At 42.1% G+C, this 16,350-nt stretch overlaps 1 protein-coding gene across 1 annotated transcript in view; it reads left to right on the top strand.

Annotated features, from left to right (window-relative positions):
• Positions 1-16,350, top strand: part of arhgap24 (Rho GTPase activating protein 24) — a 176,125-nt gene that overhangs the window by 16,567 nt on the left and 143,208 nt on the right. Inside the window, exon 2 of the mRNA XM_072662739.1 lies at positions 6,330-6,482. Coding sequence (XP_072518840.1) covers positions 6,333-6,482 — 150 coding nt within the window. The 5' untranslated portion in view covers positions 6,330-6,332. The remainder of the gene's footprint in view (positions 1-6,329; positions 6,483-16,350) is intronic.

Raw genomic sequence — 16,350 nt, forward strand, 5'->3', positions numbered from 1 at the left:
CAGTGAGAGTGTCTACCTGTAATTAACTCTATATAACATTAGAATAAACCCAAATAAACAGAAAGTTAGTGGTCAGTGAGAGTGTCTACCTGTAATTAACTCTATATAACATTAGAAAAAACCCAAATAAACATAAAGTCAGTGGTCAGTGAGAGTGTCTACCTGTAATTAACTCTATATAACATTAGAAAAACCCCAAATAAACATAAAGTCAGTGGTCAGTGAGAGTGTCTACCTGTAATTAACTCTATATAACATTAGAATAAACCCAAATAAACAGAAAGTTAGTGGTCAGTGAGAGTGTCTACCTGTAATTAACTCTATATAACATTAGAAAAAACCCAAATAAACATAAAGTCAGTGGTCAGTGAGAGCGTCTACCTGTAATTAACTCTATATAACATTAGAATAAACCCAAATCAACATAAAGTCAGTGGTCAGTGAGAGTGTCTACCTGTAATTAACTCTATATAACATTAGAATAAACCCAAATAAACATAAAGTCAGTGGTCAGTGAGAGTGTCTACCTGTAATTAACTTTCACACCAGCAGTCACACCACGCTCAAAAACAGTGAGGTCATATTTTCCCTCATTCTGACGGTTGATGTGAACATTACCTGAAGCTGCTGACCCATATCTTATGGATTGCAGTGCTGCTTCATGATTGGCCGATTAGATAATTTTATTGATGAAACACCTAAAAGCTCAATTCCCACATCTTTGGGTTTTTAGCACTCTCTCTCTACAACCAGCTCAGTGTTTCCAGTTTTTCCAGACTCTATAGCAACTGTCCAGTATTTTAAGAAGCTGATTGGATAAACATTAAGTTGGAGAGTGGTGTGCACTTTGGACCTGAAAGCAGTTGTACTTTTCCACTCTATAAAAAAAAAAGTTACTTCACCAACTGTCAAACATGTTGTCCAAACGTCTGTAGACTTTCCAGCGTTCCTCTTTCTGAAGTGAAGTTATTAGCTTGAAGTTTCTCCCCCTTTACTGCAGTAACAGCCTCTACTCTTCTAGAAAGGCGTTATGGAGGATTTGATTGCATTCAGATGCGATAAAAGCAACAGTGAATTGAGGAATTGATGTAAATTGATGCACTATATTTACAAAAGTATTGGGACATTGGATCATTCATTGTTTCTTCTGAAATTAAGGGTATTAAACAGAGTTTATCTTGCTTTACTGTCCAGGAACGGGTTTTTACTAGATTGTGGAGAATCATTGCTGTGAAAAAGAGTGTTAGTGAGGTCAAGATGTTGGATGACCCCACCATCATTACTGAGTATCAATGTTGGGGGGCTTTATACCCCTCTAGCCCACCCTCAGCATTTGGCACAATGACCTTAGGCCCGTTCTATTGGTCAGTGCTTTTCTATGGAGTTCAAGGAATGTGCAGCTTCAGGTAGCGGAGTTCAATCTTTCTGGATCTGTCTGGATACTTTTGACAAAATGAAAATGTAATCCTGCACATGTATCATTCAGTGTCATTAACTCTTCTACCTGCAGTACATTTCTCTGGAGAACCAGTGAACCATTACAGCTGTTTTTCTCCCTGTAACTGGTGCAGTGCTGCCTTTTATCTTTATCTTTATTGAGCAGTTTTCAGTTTTCTCGGACTAAAAGATGTAAACAGCTGGTTAAAAATAACAGTTTTATTAATTACATTTACAAGATTCTGGCATTTAGACCGTCCGGACTGGAAAAGGAAAGAGCTGCTATAGCAACAGTAAACAGAGCTCCTCTCAAAAGGCTGTTTTCTCCATTTCTGGGCAAAGCTCTTGCCAACACTTCCTGTGAGCTCAAGCTCTGAAGGACATGCTGAGTAACTCTCCATTTAAACATCTGTTAAGTGTAATTCCCCCTCATTCATCCAGCAAAACACCAACGCTGGGTCTGGTGGTTTTGATTTTTTTTTTTAATGCTGTGAAAACGCAGTCCATGAAAAGAGTTTAACACTGTGTATCTCAACAGAGAGTGTCTACCTGTAATTAACTCTATATAACATTAGAATAAACCCAAATAAACAGAAAGTCAGTGGTCAGTGAGAGTGTCTACCTGTAATTAACTCTAAATAACATTAGAATAAACCCAAATAAACAGAAAGTCAGTGGTCAGTGAGAGTGTCTACCTGTAATTAACTCTATATAACATTAGAATAAACCCAAATAAACATAGTCAGTTGTTAGTGAGAATGTCTACCTGTAATTAGCTCTATATAACATTAGAATAAACTCTAATAAACATAAAGGCAGTGGTCAGTGAGAGTGTCTATCTTTATTTAATTCTATCTAGCATAAAAAAAATAAATAAACATAAAGTCGGTGGTCAGTGAGAGTGTCTACCTGTAATTTACTCTATATAACATTAGAATAAACCCAAATAAACATAGTCAGTGAGAGTGTCTACCTGTAATTAACCCTATATAACATTGAAAAAAAAACAATTAAAACATAGTCAGTGAGAGTGTCTACCTGTAATTAACCCTATATAACATTGAAAAAAAAACAAATAAACATAAAGTCAGTAAAGTGTCTACCTGTAATTAACCCTATATAACATTGAAAAAAAAAAAAAAAAAACATAGTCAGTGAGAGTGTCTACCTGTTAGACTTAAATGCTCACATCAGACAAAAGGATAAAGGACAAGATAGAATATATATGATTAGCAAGGTAGAGACAGATCCGTCAAATAATGAAAGAAATATATAAATAGCAATATATACCTTTAAAGTAGATAATAGAAATGTACAGTGCAGGGATGATTTGTCAAGAGTAAAGTGCAAAGTGGATGTGCAACATAATGTTGTGCATCTAAAGTGGAGGTATTAAGTATTAAAATGATAAGTAATTAAGTTCAGGACACAGTCCTGGTTAAGAGTCTGAATGGCTTGTGTGAAGAAAGGTCCCCACAAAGTGATGAAAACACACACCTACACAGTTTACACAGTTGAGATTGTTGGCTATTCTCTCTCTCTCTCTCTCTCTCTCTCTCTCTCTCTCTCTCTCTCTCTCTCTAAATCAATCACCAAAATGAGGTAGAGTCTCTGAAACTCTCCTCAGTAAACAGCAGCACATCGTTTAATAGGTTATTTCACACAGCTGATTTCAGCCCAGGCCATTTTCCCACACGCTGCCTTGATTCAGCGCACAGAAATAGAGGGTCTCGTTTTTAAAGGCCACGGGGACGTGAGTAATTCTCCCAATATGATGATGTTAATTATTCATAAACTGTAAATCCACGACACAGGAGAAGCCCGTGCCCAGGCTGGCAGAGTGCTGACAGTGAGCATTCATCAGCGTGATTTAATATAATAACACATATATAATAATATAACACTCCACACACTGTTACACCACTGACCCCTAACACACTCCACACACTGTTACACCACTGACCCCTAACACACTCCACACACTGTTACACCACTGACCACTCTCTCTTTGATCAATCTCTAAAGCTCACTCTGTTCTGGTTGAGTCAGTGTGTGTGTGTGTGTGTGTGTGTGTGTGTGTGTGTGTGTGTTAGTGATGGTGGCCTACATTTACTCTATCGGTGCCTCAGCTGTCTCAGCTGTCCTCACACACACTCCATGTGTAGACAGGCATTGTTTTGGCCACCCAGCAGAGCTAGAGACCATAACAATCACACACACACACACACACACACACACACACACACACACACACACACATATGGTAGATGCTGTACTTGAACATCAGCTGTGGTGAGATCTACTGGCTACCATGGTGACATGGGCTGATCTTGCTAGGCCGGTCTGATCTAGTCATGTTGGTCAGCTGTTCCTCTTGTAGATGATTTAGTGAATCAGTTGATTTCTGACTGTTCTGAGATCTGTTTAAACTTACCCTTCCCAGACTCCTCTGCATCTCCACCCTTCTTTCTGAAGGCCTCAGAGAGCTCTCTGGATCTGGCCATGATGGTGATCTTCTTCACCCCTCACTTCAACCATCAATCCAGATCAGACCAGACTAAACGTCTGAGGTTTAAATCAGACTCCAGACTCCTCCAGAATCATCCTCTCCAACCCTGTTCTGATCATCTGCAGCTGATGTTCTAATTCTACACATTTGAAGGAGTAATACATTAAAATTCTATTAATTCTATTTTATTAATGATGATTAAAGACGTTTCTTCAGGTGAGTGAGTTTAGTTCGATTGATCTCTCAGATCTCTCAGTGCTGATCACATGAACATCTGACCTCCAGATGTTTCAGTATGTTCGAAAAGACAAAGGTTTTCATGGGGTGTCCTACATTTTTCACTTGACTAAGTATACGAGTTAGACTGTGTGTGTGTGTGTGTGTGTGTGTGTGTGTGTGTGTGTGTGTGTGTGTGTGTGTGTGTGTGTGTGTAATGGCATTACATCAGAGAGAGTCTCCTCACCGCAGTCTTGCACTTGTTGGAGCAATGAATGGAACAGTGCTGAATTTGCACATCTGGAGTTCATCAAAACCCTCCGATTCATCACACACACACACACACACACACACACACACACACACACACACACTGCACTACACTTCTTCACAACAACATTGTGTGTGACAACGTGGGCTTCACTGACTTTTAAACTGCCTCTGTGTTGTTAGAAACACCTACCTTGTGCTTCCACTCACTGGCCACTTTATTAGAAACACCTACCTTGTGCTTCCACTCACTGGCCACTTTATTAGAAACCCTGACCTTGTGCTTCCACTCACTGGCCACTTTATTAAAAACACTTACCTTGTGCTTCCACTCACTGGCCACTTTATTAGAAACCCTGACCTTGTGCTTCCACTCACTGGCCACTTTATTAGAAACCCTGACCTTGTGCTTCCACTCACTGGCCACTTTATTAGAAACCCTGACCTTGTGCTTCCACTCACTGGCCACTTTATTAGAAACACCTACCTTGTGCTTCCACTCACTGGCCACTTTATTAGAAACCTTGACCTTGTGCTTCCACTCACTGGCCACTTTATTAAAAACACTTACCTTGTGCTTCCACTCACTGGCCACTTTATTAGAAACCCTGACCTTGTGCTTCCACTCACTGGCCACTTTATTAGAAACCCCTACCTTGTGCTTCCACTCACTGGCCACTTTATTAGAAACCTCTACCTTGTGTTTCCACTCACTGGCCACTTTATTAGAAACCTCTACCTTGTGTTTCCACTCACTGGCCACTTTATTAGAAACACTTACCTTGTGTTTCCACTCACTGGCCACTTTATTAGAAACCTCAACTTTGTGCATTCACTCACTGGCCACTTTATTAGAAACACCTACCTTGTGCTTTCACTCTCTGGCCACTTTATTAGAAACCCCTACCTTGTGTTTTCTAGCTGAATTCATAGTGTAGTACAATCCCGACCTTTAAAACTGAGAAGAACACATAGTTCAGATCTCTCAGTTCTTTGGGTCTCCAGGAGATACGTTTCGTTTAATTTAGTGAAACACATCCCAGAATAATCTTCCCAAGTTTAGGAAAGATTAGAGCGCAGTGCAGTCATCCGCTCTGAGAGATCTAGACAATTCAAGGACTCTGTGTTCTCTTGTAGGGGTGTATTGTATTGCAGGTGGCTGCATATCAGAGACGAGTGTGTGTGATGTTCTTAGGAGAGTTGTGAGAGAGAGCATCAGGCTTTCAGGTAAAACCCTGTGATCAGTGTGACAGCAGGTGGTGGAGTGTGTGTCGGTCAAGCGCAGGTGTGATGTAGAGCTAAACATCATCATCATGTGATGTGAATCTACAGAAGAATGGGAAGGATACGCAATGGCCATTTTATTAGAAACGCCTATGTTGTGCCTCTAGGATCTGGCCACTTTATTAGAAACACCTATGTTGCGCCTCTAGGATCTGGCCACTTTATTAGAAACACCAACCCAATCTTGTTTTTAGGATCTGGCCACTTTATTAGAAACACCAGCAATGTGATTCCAGGATCTGGCCACTTTATTAGAAACACCTACGTTGTGCTTCTAGGATCTGGCCACTTTATTAGAAACATCAGCCTTGTGCTTATGCTTCTAGGATCTGGCCACTTTATTAGAAACACCAGCATTGTGATTCCAGGATTTGGCCACTTTATTAGAAACACCAACCTTGTGCTTATGCATCTAGGATCTGGCCACTTTATTAGAAACACCAGCATAGTTTTTCTTGGATCTGGCGACTTTATTAGAAACACCAACCTTGTGCTTCCAGGATCTGGCCACTTTATTAGAAACACCAATCTTGTGCTTCCAGGATCTGGCCACTTTGTTAGAAACCTGATGTTTTATGAAGAATCCTGAATAATACAGATATCTGTCCTGCAGGTGATGGAGGAGGCCGGGGGTAATCCACAGGTTCTGCGCTGTGGTTGGCTGAGGAAGCAGGGCGGCTTTGTGAAGACCTGGCACTCGCGCTGGTTCGTGCTCAGAGGAGATCAACTGTACTACTACAGAGACGAGGACGAGACTAAAGCTCTGGTAAGAGAACGCATACAAACGCTCCTGCAGTTCAGGCTGGTGAAGCTGGTGAAGCTGGTTGACCAGTATAAGGTATGTTAGCATTTCAGTTTGTCTGGTCTGCCAGTCACTCAAGCAGTCTGACCGAGCTAGTTGAACAAAATGACCAAAGTGGTTCTAAGCTGGTCAACCAGTTCAACCAGCTGGCTTAACATAAGGGGTGTCCACATTTATTTTGGACACCCCTTCTAAAGTAACATTCAGCTTCTTTAAGTTGCATCCATTGCTGACACAGATGTGCAAATGCACACACACAGCTTGTCTAGTCCCTGTAGAGAAGAAGTACTGCCAATAGAATAGGACTCTCTGGAGCAGATCAACATCATGACCCTATTGGCTCCATACTGCCTAATAATGCCAGGCGTGGGCTAGAGGGGTATAAAGCCCCCCAGCATTGATGAGCTGTGGAGCAGTGGAGGAGCTGTGTTCTCTGGAATGAAGGTGGTGGAGGAGCTCCATCCAGTACTTTTGGATGGGATGAGTTGGGGATTGGGGGTGATGAGGAGGGGTGGTGATCATCATCCAACATCCTGACCTCACTAACGCTCCTGTCGCTGTTTGCAATCAAATCCTCACATCAATTCTCCTCCAAAATCTAGAAGAAAGTCTTCTTCTCTGGACAGTAGAGAGAAGACTATTTTTAAACCCTTGAATTCAGAAGAAACACTGAATGAGCGGGTGTCCCAATACTTTTGTCCACATTTTGCAAAACCAGTAGTAGCATTGGTGACTTTCCTATGATGCTTTATTATTATTTTTGCATTTTAAGATGTTTACGACTTAAATAATAATAATTAATAAATACATTGTAACCATTTATATCCTTTAAAGTTTTAATACATGCATTCTGGTCAGGCTTGTGTCCACATATACAGCTATATACAAGTAATAGCTTCACGTAATAATGGGATTCAGCGTGTGACAGGCCTACAAATGATGGAACAGCATAGTCAGGGATGTGTTCTGGACAGAAAGTTTACCAACTAGAACTAGGGGGACCTGGGTCGGTTCAGAAATGTCCTGTTTTACACAGCAGGTTAAATGAAAGATTTATTACCTGCCCTCTGCTTTACATGCGCTCCCCCCCTCGCCTCTTCTCCTGCTGTGTGTGTGTGTGTGTGTGTGTGACTGAGTGTCTCTGAGCATTAATGCACGTGTTCAGAGCCCCATTAAGGCCTGCACTGAGCCCACCGGGTCATTCCTACACAACAGTATCATATAGCAGCACACGACGCTTAAAAAAATCACTAAAAATCTGCCTTTGACTGGTGTTTCCACAGGACACCCAATACGTGTCCTAAAGCAAACACATGACTTTGAAAAGCTTTGAAGTGGTGGCATATTTTATCTGCAGAAGCAAACTTTCAGCCTTCTGTAATCCGAGAGTCATTATTCACGTATAGTCTGTATTCCTCTCTCACGACACGAGCAGACTCTAAACCAGGTTGGTGTTTGTATGTAAATTAAGAGATTTTATTATTATATATAATAAGTATACAACAGATATATACACCATATGTTCAAATGTTTGTGGACACCCCTTCTAATGAATGCATTCAGCTACTACTATTGCTGACACACAGCTTGTCTAGTCCCTGTAGAGAAGAAGTACTGCCAATAGAATAGGACTCTGAAGCAGATCAGCATCATGAGCCTACTGGCATCATGCTGCCTAATAATGCCAGGCGTGGGCTAGTAGAGGGGTATAAAGCCCCCCAGCATTGAGCTGTGGAGCTGTGGAAGAACTGTGTTCTCTGGAATGATGGTTGGAGCTCCATCCAGTACTTTTGGGATGAGTTGGGGATGATGGGAGTTATGATGGGATGATAAGGTAGGGTGGTGATCATCATCCAACATCCTGACCTCACTAACTAATGCTCATGTTGCTGAATGCAATCTATCAAAACCTCACAGCAATGCTCTTTCTCCAAAATCTAGTAGAAAGTCTTATTCTCTGGACAGTAGAGACAGTCACTCCAACAGAAGCAGGATCAGCTCTTTTTAATACCCTTGATTTCAGAAAAAGCAATAAATGAGCAGGTGTCCCAATACTTTTGTCCGTCTAGTGTATTCTATCCCTGTGTGTGTTCTGAATCAGAATCTGATGCTTTGCGGAGGCTTTGGAAGCCCCAGATTCAGTCTTCTTTCACAGCACAGTGTTGGTGTTTGGACAGCTGAGTGTAAAGCAGTGCGGTTGGAGGCTGTTTGACAGGCTTTTGATGGTACGGCGAGAAAAGTCTAAAGATGAAAGTGCAGTTTTTGAGCTTTTGAATATTGTTTGATGGGTCTAATCTGCTCCATATGACTAAACTGGAGTAGCTAACCCAGCAGATGCTGTGTGGTTTCTATAGCAACAGCCCGCTGTGCTCCTCAGAAACAAAAGAAGGGCGAATGCTGGAAAAAACACAGACACTCTGACTTACTTCTACTGTCTGAGAGAGAGAGAGAGAGTGAGGAGACTCAGACAGACAGATAGACAGACAGGATGAAGCTCAGATAGACAGAGTGAAGGACAGACAGACACAGTGATGCTCAGACAGACAGACAGTGTGATGATCGGATGGATAGACAGAGTGAGGTTCAAACAGAGAGACAAACCAATGGGGTGAGGATCAGACAGACAGATCAGACAGACAGACTGGGGATTAGACAGGCAGACAGACAGTGTGAAGCTCAGACTGACATAGTGATGATCAGACAGACCTACAGACGAAATGAGGAAGAGACAGACAGAATGAGGATTAGACAGACAGGCAGACAGTGTGAGGGTCAGACGGACAGACAGACTAAAAAAGAATCAGACGGACAGGCAGACAGCATTCAGATCAGACAGACATTCCTCCGATCAGACAGACGGAATGAGGAACAGACAGACAGAATGAGGATTAGACAGACAGGAAGACAGTGTGAGGATCAGACAGGCAGTGTGAGGATCAAATAGACAGACAGACAGAATGAGGAACAGACAGACAGACCACCAGTGTGAGAGTCAGACGAACAGACAGACGGAATGAGGATTAGACAGACAGACCGACAGAATGAGGATTAGACAGACAGGAAGACAGTGTGAGGATCAGACAGGCAGTGTGAGGATCAGATAGACAGACAGACAGAATGAGGAACAGACAGACAGACAGCCAGTGTGAGAGTCAGACGAACAGACAGACGGAATGAGGATTAGACAGACAGACCGACAGAATGAGGATTAGACAGACAGACAGTGTGAGGATCAGACAGACAGAATGAGGATTAGACAGACAGGCAGTGTGAGGATCAGACAGGCAGTGTGAGGATCAGACAGACAGAATGAGGATTAGACAGACAGACAGACAGACAGAATGAGGATTAGACAGACAGACAGTGTGAGGATCAGACAGGCAGTGTGAGGATCAGACAGGCAGTGTGAGGATCAGACAGACAGAATGAGGATTAGACAGACAGGCAGTGTGAGGATCAGACAGACAGAATGAGGATTAGACAGACAGCCTAAGGAAAATCTTTGCTGTGTATTCAGAACACAACTAATGGATAACAGACAGTGAGTCACTGCAGCGCTCTCTCTCTCTCTCTCTCTCTCTCTCTCTCTCGCTCACTCGGTTGGTTGCCCTGGCAGCCATTGACTGTAATGATAAATACTTTCCTTAGTCATTTCAGAAGCATCTACTGGAAACATCTGGAGTGTTTTAATTTGTTAAACTTTCCTCCTGGTTATTTGGAATCTGGGATGTATCAGATTCATTAGAAGTAAACATGCATTTGATCAGTGATTCCAAACTTTTGAACAAAGGCAGAAAACTGCTGCTGTATAATACAGTCTCATAGCTGCGTATCGCTCGCTCGAGTAAACCAGGCATATTTAATAAGCTGAGAGAGACAGGGACAGACAGACAGACAGACAGAGACAGGGACAGAGAGAGAGACAGGGACAGAGAAAAAGAGAGAGAGAGACAGAAAAAGAGAGAGAGAGACAGAAAAAGAGAGAGAGAGACAGAGAAAGAGAGACAGAGAAAGAGAGACAGAGACCAAAAGAGAGAGGTCGGTAAAGGAAAGAGATAAGACTTGTTATGTCCAACTGCATTCACTGGCCACTTTATTAGAAACACCAGCCTTGTGCGTCCACTCACTGGCCACTTTATTAGAAACACCAGCCTTGTGCGTCCACTCACTGGCCACTTTATTAGAAACACCTACCTTGTGCTTCCACTAACTGGCCACTTTATTAGAAACACCAGCCTTGTGCGTCCACTCACTGGCCACTTTATTAGAAACACCAGCCTTGTGCGTCCACTCACTGGCCACTTTATTAGAAACACCAGCCTTGTGCGTCCACTCACTGGCCACTTTATTAGAAACACCTACCTTGTGCTTCCACTCACTGGCCACTTTATTAGAAACCCCTACCTTGTGCTTCCACTCACTGGCCACTTTATTAGAAACCCCTACCTTGTGCTTCCACTCACTGGCCACTTTATTAGAAACCCCTACCTTGTGCTTCCACTCACTGGCCACTTTATTAGAAACCCCTACCTTGTGCTTCCACTCACTGGCCACTTTATTAGAAACGTTATTAGTTGTAATCTAGAAGATATCCAGTCTTTCAGTGAGCTTAATGAATTACTGTGTGATCTGCAGCACTGTTTCAGTGATGGAGAGTGAGTAACACCTTCATCCAGACGGCAAACCGTCTGTTTCACATCATATCCACCCACCCCTCTATCCGTCTGAAAATCCTCCCTCTTATTTACGCCTTTATCTCCAGCAGCTGCTTCAAAGCCCTGAAATGAGTGTTTTTCTGAAAGTCAGCCTCCGTTTAGTGGGTTTGATCTGGTGTGAATGCGGCGAGGTCTCTGTAAGGAGCGCTGGTTATTAAATGGGACTGCTTTTAAACACGACATCTGACACCTGCTTATAGAAAGACTCTGGAAAACCTTTTAGAGCAAGGTCCTATACCATAGAAAAACCACAATTAGTCCTCTTTGACATTGAGTTCAGGGGAAGGCAACGTGGAAGCTCTTACTCTGAATGACAATGAGCTGGAAGGTCATGTGGTTCATCGTGAAACAGAGTTTTGCCTCCAGGTTTGAATCTGGACTTGAATCCAAGACTAAATATCATCAAGTGTTAAAATTAGAGCAGCGCATTTCACACTCTGTCCCGAAAGAGCTACAATAGAATGCTTATATATGTGCGAGTGTTATTTACACAATTTTACACTAATATACACCATGATCAAGAATTATATGAATGTAAAGTTCTGAGAAACAGTAAATGGGAGGTTTCATAAAGTTCTAGGCCATAATAAAGAGGTTTGTAAAGTTATGAGGAAACCTTAAAGGAGGTTGTAAAGTTATGGGTCATAGTAATGGGTTTTGTAAAGTTATGGGCCACAGCAACAAGAAGTTTGGACCATGTAAAAGTGGGGATTGTAAAGTTCTGCGCTATGGTAAGGGAAGGGATTGTGAGGTTAAGGCCCACAGTATCATGAAGTTTGTAAAGTTATGGGCCATAGTATGGAGGTTTGTAAAGTTCTGGAAAACAGTAAAATAGTTTTGTAAAGTTCTGGGCCACAGTACAAGGGGTGTACAATTCTAGGCCACAGTAAGGGGGAGTTGTAAAGTTGTGGGCCATAGGAGGGATTCTGGAAAACAGTGAAAGTGGTTTGAAAAATTCTGGGCCACAGTAAGGAGGGCTGTAAAGTTAAGGTACAGTGAAGGAAGGGATTGTAGGGTTATGGGCCACAGTATCAAGAAGTTTGTAAAGTTCTGGGCCATAGTATGGAGGTTTGTAAAGTTCTGGGCTACAGTAAAAGAGGTTTGTTTCTAATGGGCCACAGCTGATTAAAGTACCCTCACTTTGATTGTTAAGAAGTTAGAGGGGATTTTAAAGTTCTGGACTACAGTAAAAAGGTTTTAAAGTTCTGGGTGACAGTGAAGGGAGGTTTTGAAGATCAAAGCTACAGTAAGAGGGAAATGTAAAGTTTTGGGCTACTGCAATGGGGGTTATTACATTCTGGACCATAATAAAGGGAGGTTTGTAAAGTCCTGGGCCATAGTAATGGGGTTTTGTAAAGTTATGGGTCATAGTTTTAAGACATTTGTAAAGTTCTGGACCATGTAAGTGGGGCGATTGTAAAGTTCTGGGATACAGTAAAGAGAGTTCGTAAAGATCAAAGCTACAGTAAGAGGTATTTGTTAAACTCTTTGCCACAGTAAGTAAATTTAAAGTTCTGGGCTACTGTAATGGGGGTTATTACATTCTGGACCATAATAAAGGGAGGTTTGTAAATTCCTTGGCCATAGTAATGGGGTTTTGTAAAGTTATGGGCCACGGAATCAAGACATTTGTAAAGTTCTGGACCATGTAAGTGGGGCAAAGTTCTGAGCCACAGTAAAGGGGAGGGATTGTAAGGTTATGGGCCACAGTATCAAGAAGTTTGTATACGTTCTGGGTAATAGTAAGGGGTTTTGTAAAGTTCTGGTAAACATTAAAAGTGGTTTGTAAAGTTTTGGGCCTCAGAAAGGGAGAGTTGTAAAGTTGTGGGCCATAGGAGGGCTGTAAAGTTCTGGACCAAAGTACCTTCACTTTGGTTGTTAAGAAGTTAGAGGGGATTTTAACGTTCTGGGCCGCAGTAAGGGGAGGGATTGTGAGGTAATGGGCCACAGTAACAAGTTCTGGAAAACAGTAAAAGATGTTTGTAAAGTTAAGGCCATAGTTAATTAAAGTACCCTCACCTTGGTTGTTAAGAAGTTGGAGGGGATTTTAAAGTTCTGGGCTACAGTGAAGGGAGGTTGTAAATATCAGAGCTACAGTAAGAGGTATTTGTAAAATACACTAAAAGGGTGTAAAGTGTAAAGTTCTGGGGTTATTACATTCTGGGCTACAGTAAGGGATGTTTGTAAAGTTCTGGGCCAAAATAAGGAGGTTGTTAAGTTCTGGACCACAATAAAGGGAGGTTTTAAAATTCTGAGCCACCGTAGTGGGGTTTTGTAAAGGTTTGGGTCACAGTAAGGGGGTTTCTGTAAAGTTCTGAGCTATAGTAAAGGAGTAGAGCTGATGTATCAGGGCCTGCAGTAGGTTGATTTTCTTCATCATCCTTTGCTATGCTCTGTTAGACCATGGACCATGTTCTCCTCCCACTTAAGGTCCCAGCACAGGAACTTGAGTTTTCAGCATTCCTTCTGTGGGTGAACTCCTCACCGATGGTTTATGAGGCTGACTACGGAGGTCTGGTCCACAAATATCCTTCTCCTTCTCTATCGCTCCTCCATCTCTCCTTCTCTCTATCTCACTGCCTCTGTGGGTATCGTAGCGTGTCTGAACATGCTGGAGCCAGAGTGTGTGTCTGCATCTGCCCACGTCCGGACCACCACAGGTCTGTTTGGGTGTTTGGGACAAAATGTCTTCAAACCAAAAAGGCAGAACCTTTTTTTGGAGGGCTCCCGAGGTCAAGGCAAGGTCATTTGGGGGGGGGGGGGTGTACACAGATACAAATGAAATAAACAGAAATAACTGACAATTAAATTAACAATACAATTACATTTATTACGATGATGATGATTATTATTATTATTATTATTATTATTATTATTATTATTATTATTATCTATTTGCTGATACTGTATAAAATGTGTGTATCTGTGTGCAGACCATGTGTTTCTGAATGTGAAGGTCAGGCATAATTCCAGAGGTGGGCGGCAAGCGGCTCCAACAGTCACTTACCCACAATGCATCTGTTGTTCTGTCCTACTGAATGAACCCTTATGCAGTGAAGTTGAGGAAAATTCAGATTGTGGTCAGGAACTGGAAAGACTGGACATTAAATGAAGAAGAACTCTTCAAGTACCGGGTTCTGTTTTCTGTGCTATCAAAATGTTCCCCTAAAGCCTTTCCATCTCTCACAGATGTGCTAAAGTTTTAGCCCCCTGTGAGAATTCTACTGTAAAGCTGCTGATCTGCTCAGTTAATCACTGCTATTAGAATAATCACTAATAATAATAACACTCCTACAGAAAGTGGTTCTCCATCACTGTGTTCATCATTAGAACATCTCCAAAGTTCTCCTCATGGAGTCTAGTGTTATTTAGAGTTCTCCTCAGATCAACACCTGGTTTGGTGGTAAATCAGGGCTTAATGATGGTAAATCAGGTGAGCTGCTGCTGCTGCTGCTGCTGCTGCTGATGATGATGATGATGGAGTTGAACACATCCTCCATGCTGTGCTGGCTGGACTGGGGGGGGGGTGTCCAGGAGAACCCTGGAGGAACCGAGCTCTGTTCTTCAGACTAGCTCACCGACAAGATCTCACTACTTTCTTTCTTCAGAATGAGAAGCTCTTGTTTCTCCTTTTTACTGGATTTATGTTCAGCTGCATCTGTGAAGCTTCTACACTCTACAAAATAATGGTTCTTTAAATGATAATAAAAATAATAGAGAACCACTTTTGGTATAATAAAGAACCATGTTTGGCATAGAAATGTGTGTGAGAGCCTTTAAAAGACCCTAAAAGATTCTCTTGATGCGAAGGTTCCTTATCAATTTAAGGGGCACATTCTGTTATATAATATGGTTCTTTATGGAACCAACAGTGGTTTTTCTATTATTTTTATTATCATTTAAAGAACCATTATTTTGTAGAGTGTAGAAGCTTCACAGATGCAGCTGAACATAAATCCAGTTCCCTTTTGTAGCACCTTTATTTTTTACAGTATACAGTAAAAACTCCTATTGCTCTTAGAATAATGGGATTGGAGGTCTGCACAAGACTGTATATGACACAGCTGTAATCCCTAGCAGACTAGAAAGTATTATGTAACTATTGGTACGTAATTACTTGAACATAATTACATATATTATTTTTGGTTTCAAAGTCAAACCTGGCAAAAAAACTAATCCAAGGTATGACTAACAGTAATGTAGGACGGCCCAAACGTTTGGAATCTGTGATTTCCACACAGTTTCTGACCACTGCAGCTTCTGTTCTGGCTGGTCTCCCTCTGCTCACCATCAGGCCTCTGTAATTGATCCAGAACACAGCGGGTCGGGTCGGGTCGTCTTCAGCGTTTCTAAGTTCAGCCATGTTCAGCTCCTCCTCTGCTGGGTTCACTCTTTACTGGCTTCCTGTAGCTGCTGCCCTCATCAGATTCAGACCCCTGACTCTGGCCTACAAAGCCAAGACTGGACCAGCCAGCCCCTCCGTACTTGATAGCGATGGTCAAAATCCGATCTGCACCAAGAGCCCTTCCAGCTTCAAGTCCGGCTCGGCTCGACCCGCCATCCTTTAAGATCCAGGAAGACGAGTGTCCAGACTTTTTACTGTCCTGCACCGAAGTGGAGGAACGAACTTCCCCTGGGTGTCCGAACAGCAGAGTCCAACACTCACTGTCCTCAAACCCAGACTGAAGACCCTCCTCTTCTGAGAGGACTTGGGTGAAGAGTAGAGTATTATGGTCTCCATATTGACTTGAGTTTAGTAGAGTCTAAGATTAGAGGATCTGAATTTTAGTCTATTTAAACTAGCTGAGGTTCTTCTTCAGTAAACAGTGAAGCTCTTCTGTAAGAACTCTGGAGAAGAGCCTCTGCTAAATGCTGTAAATGTAAGTTTCTCTCCTGGTTTCTTCTGATATTTGTTGTATTGATTTATTTAGCAGTACTAAAAGCTGAAGGCTTCTTGTCCTACTTCCCAAATCTGAACACAAAACAGCAGACTTTGAGGAAACCCTGATTAGCTGCTGGACGGTTAATAAATCTCACTGGTGTGTGTAATCATCCTGGCCTGGTTCTGTGAGTGTATTTATAGCTGGATCTCAGACTCCAGTGGGAATTACAGTATC

The sequence above is a fragment of the Salminus brasiliensis genome, chromosome 18, assembly GCF_030463535.1.
Source record: "Salminus brasiliensis chromosome 18, fSalBra1.hap2, whole genome shotgun sequence".
Classification (NCBI taxonomy): Eukaryota; Metazoa; Chordata; class Actinopteri; order Characiformes; family Bryconidae; genus Salminus; species Salminus brasiliensis.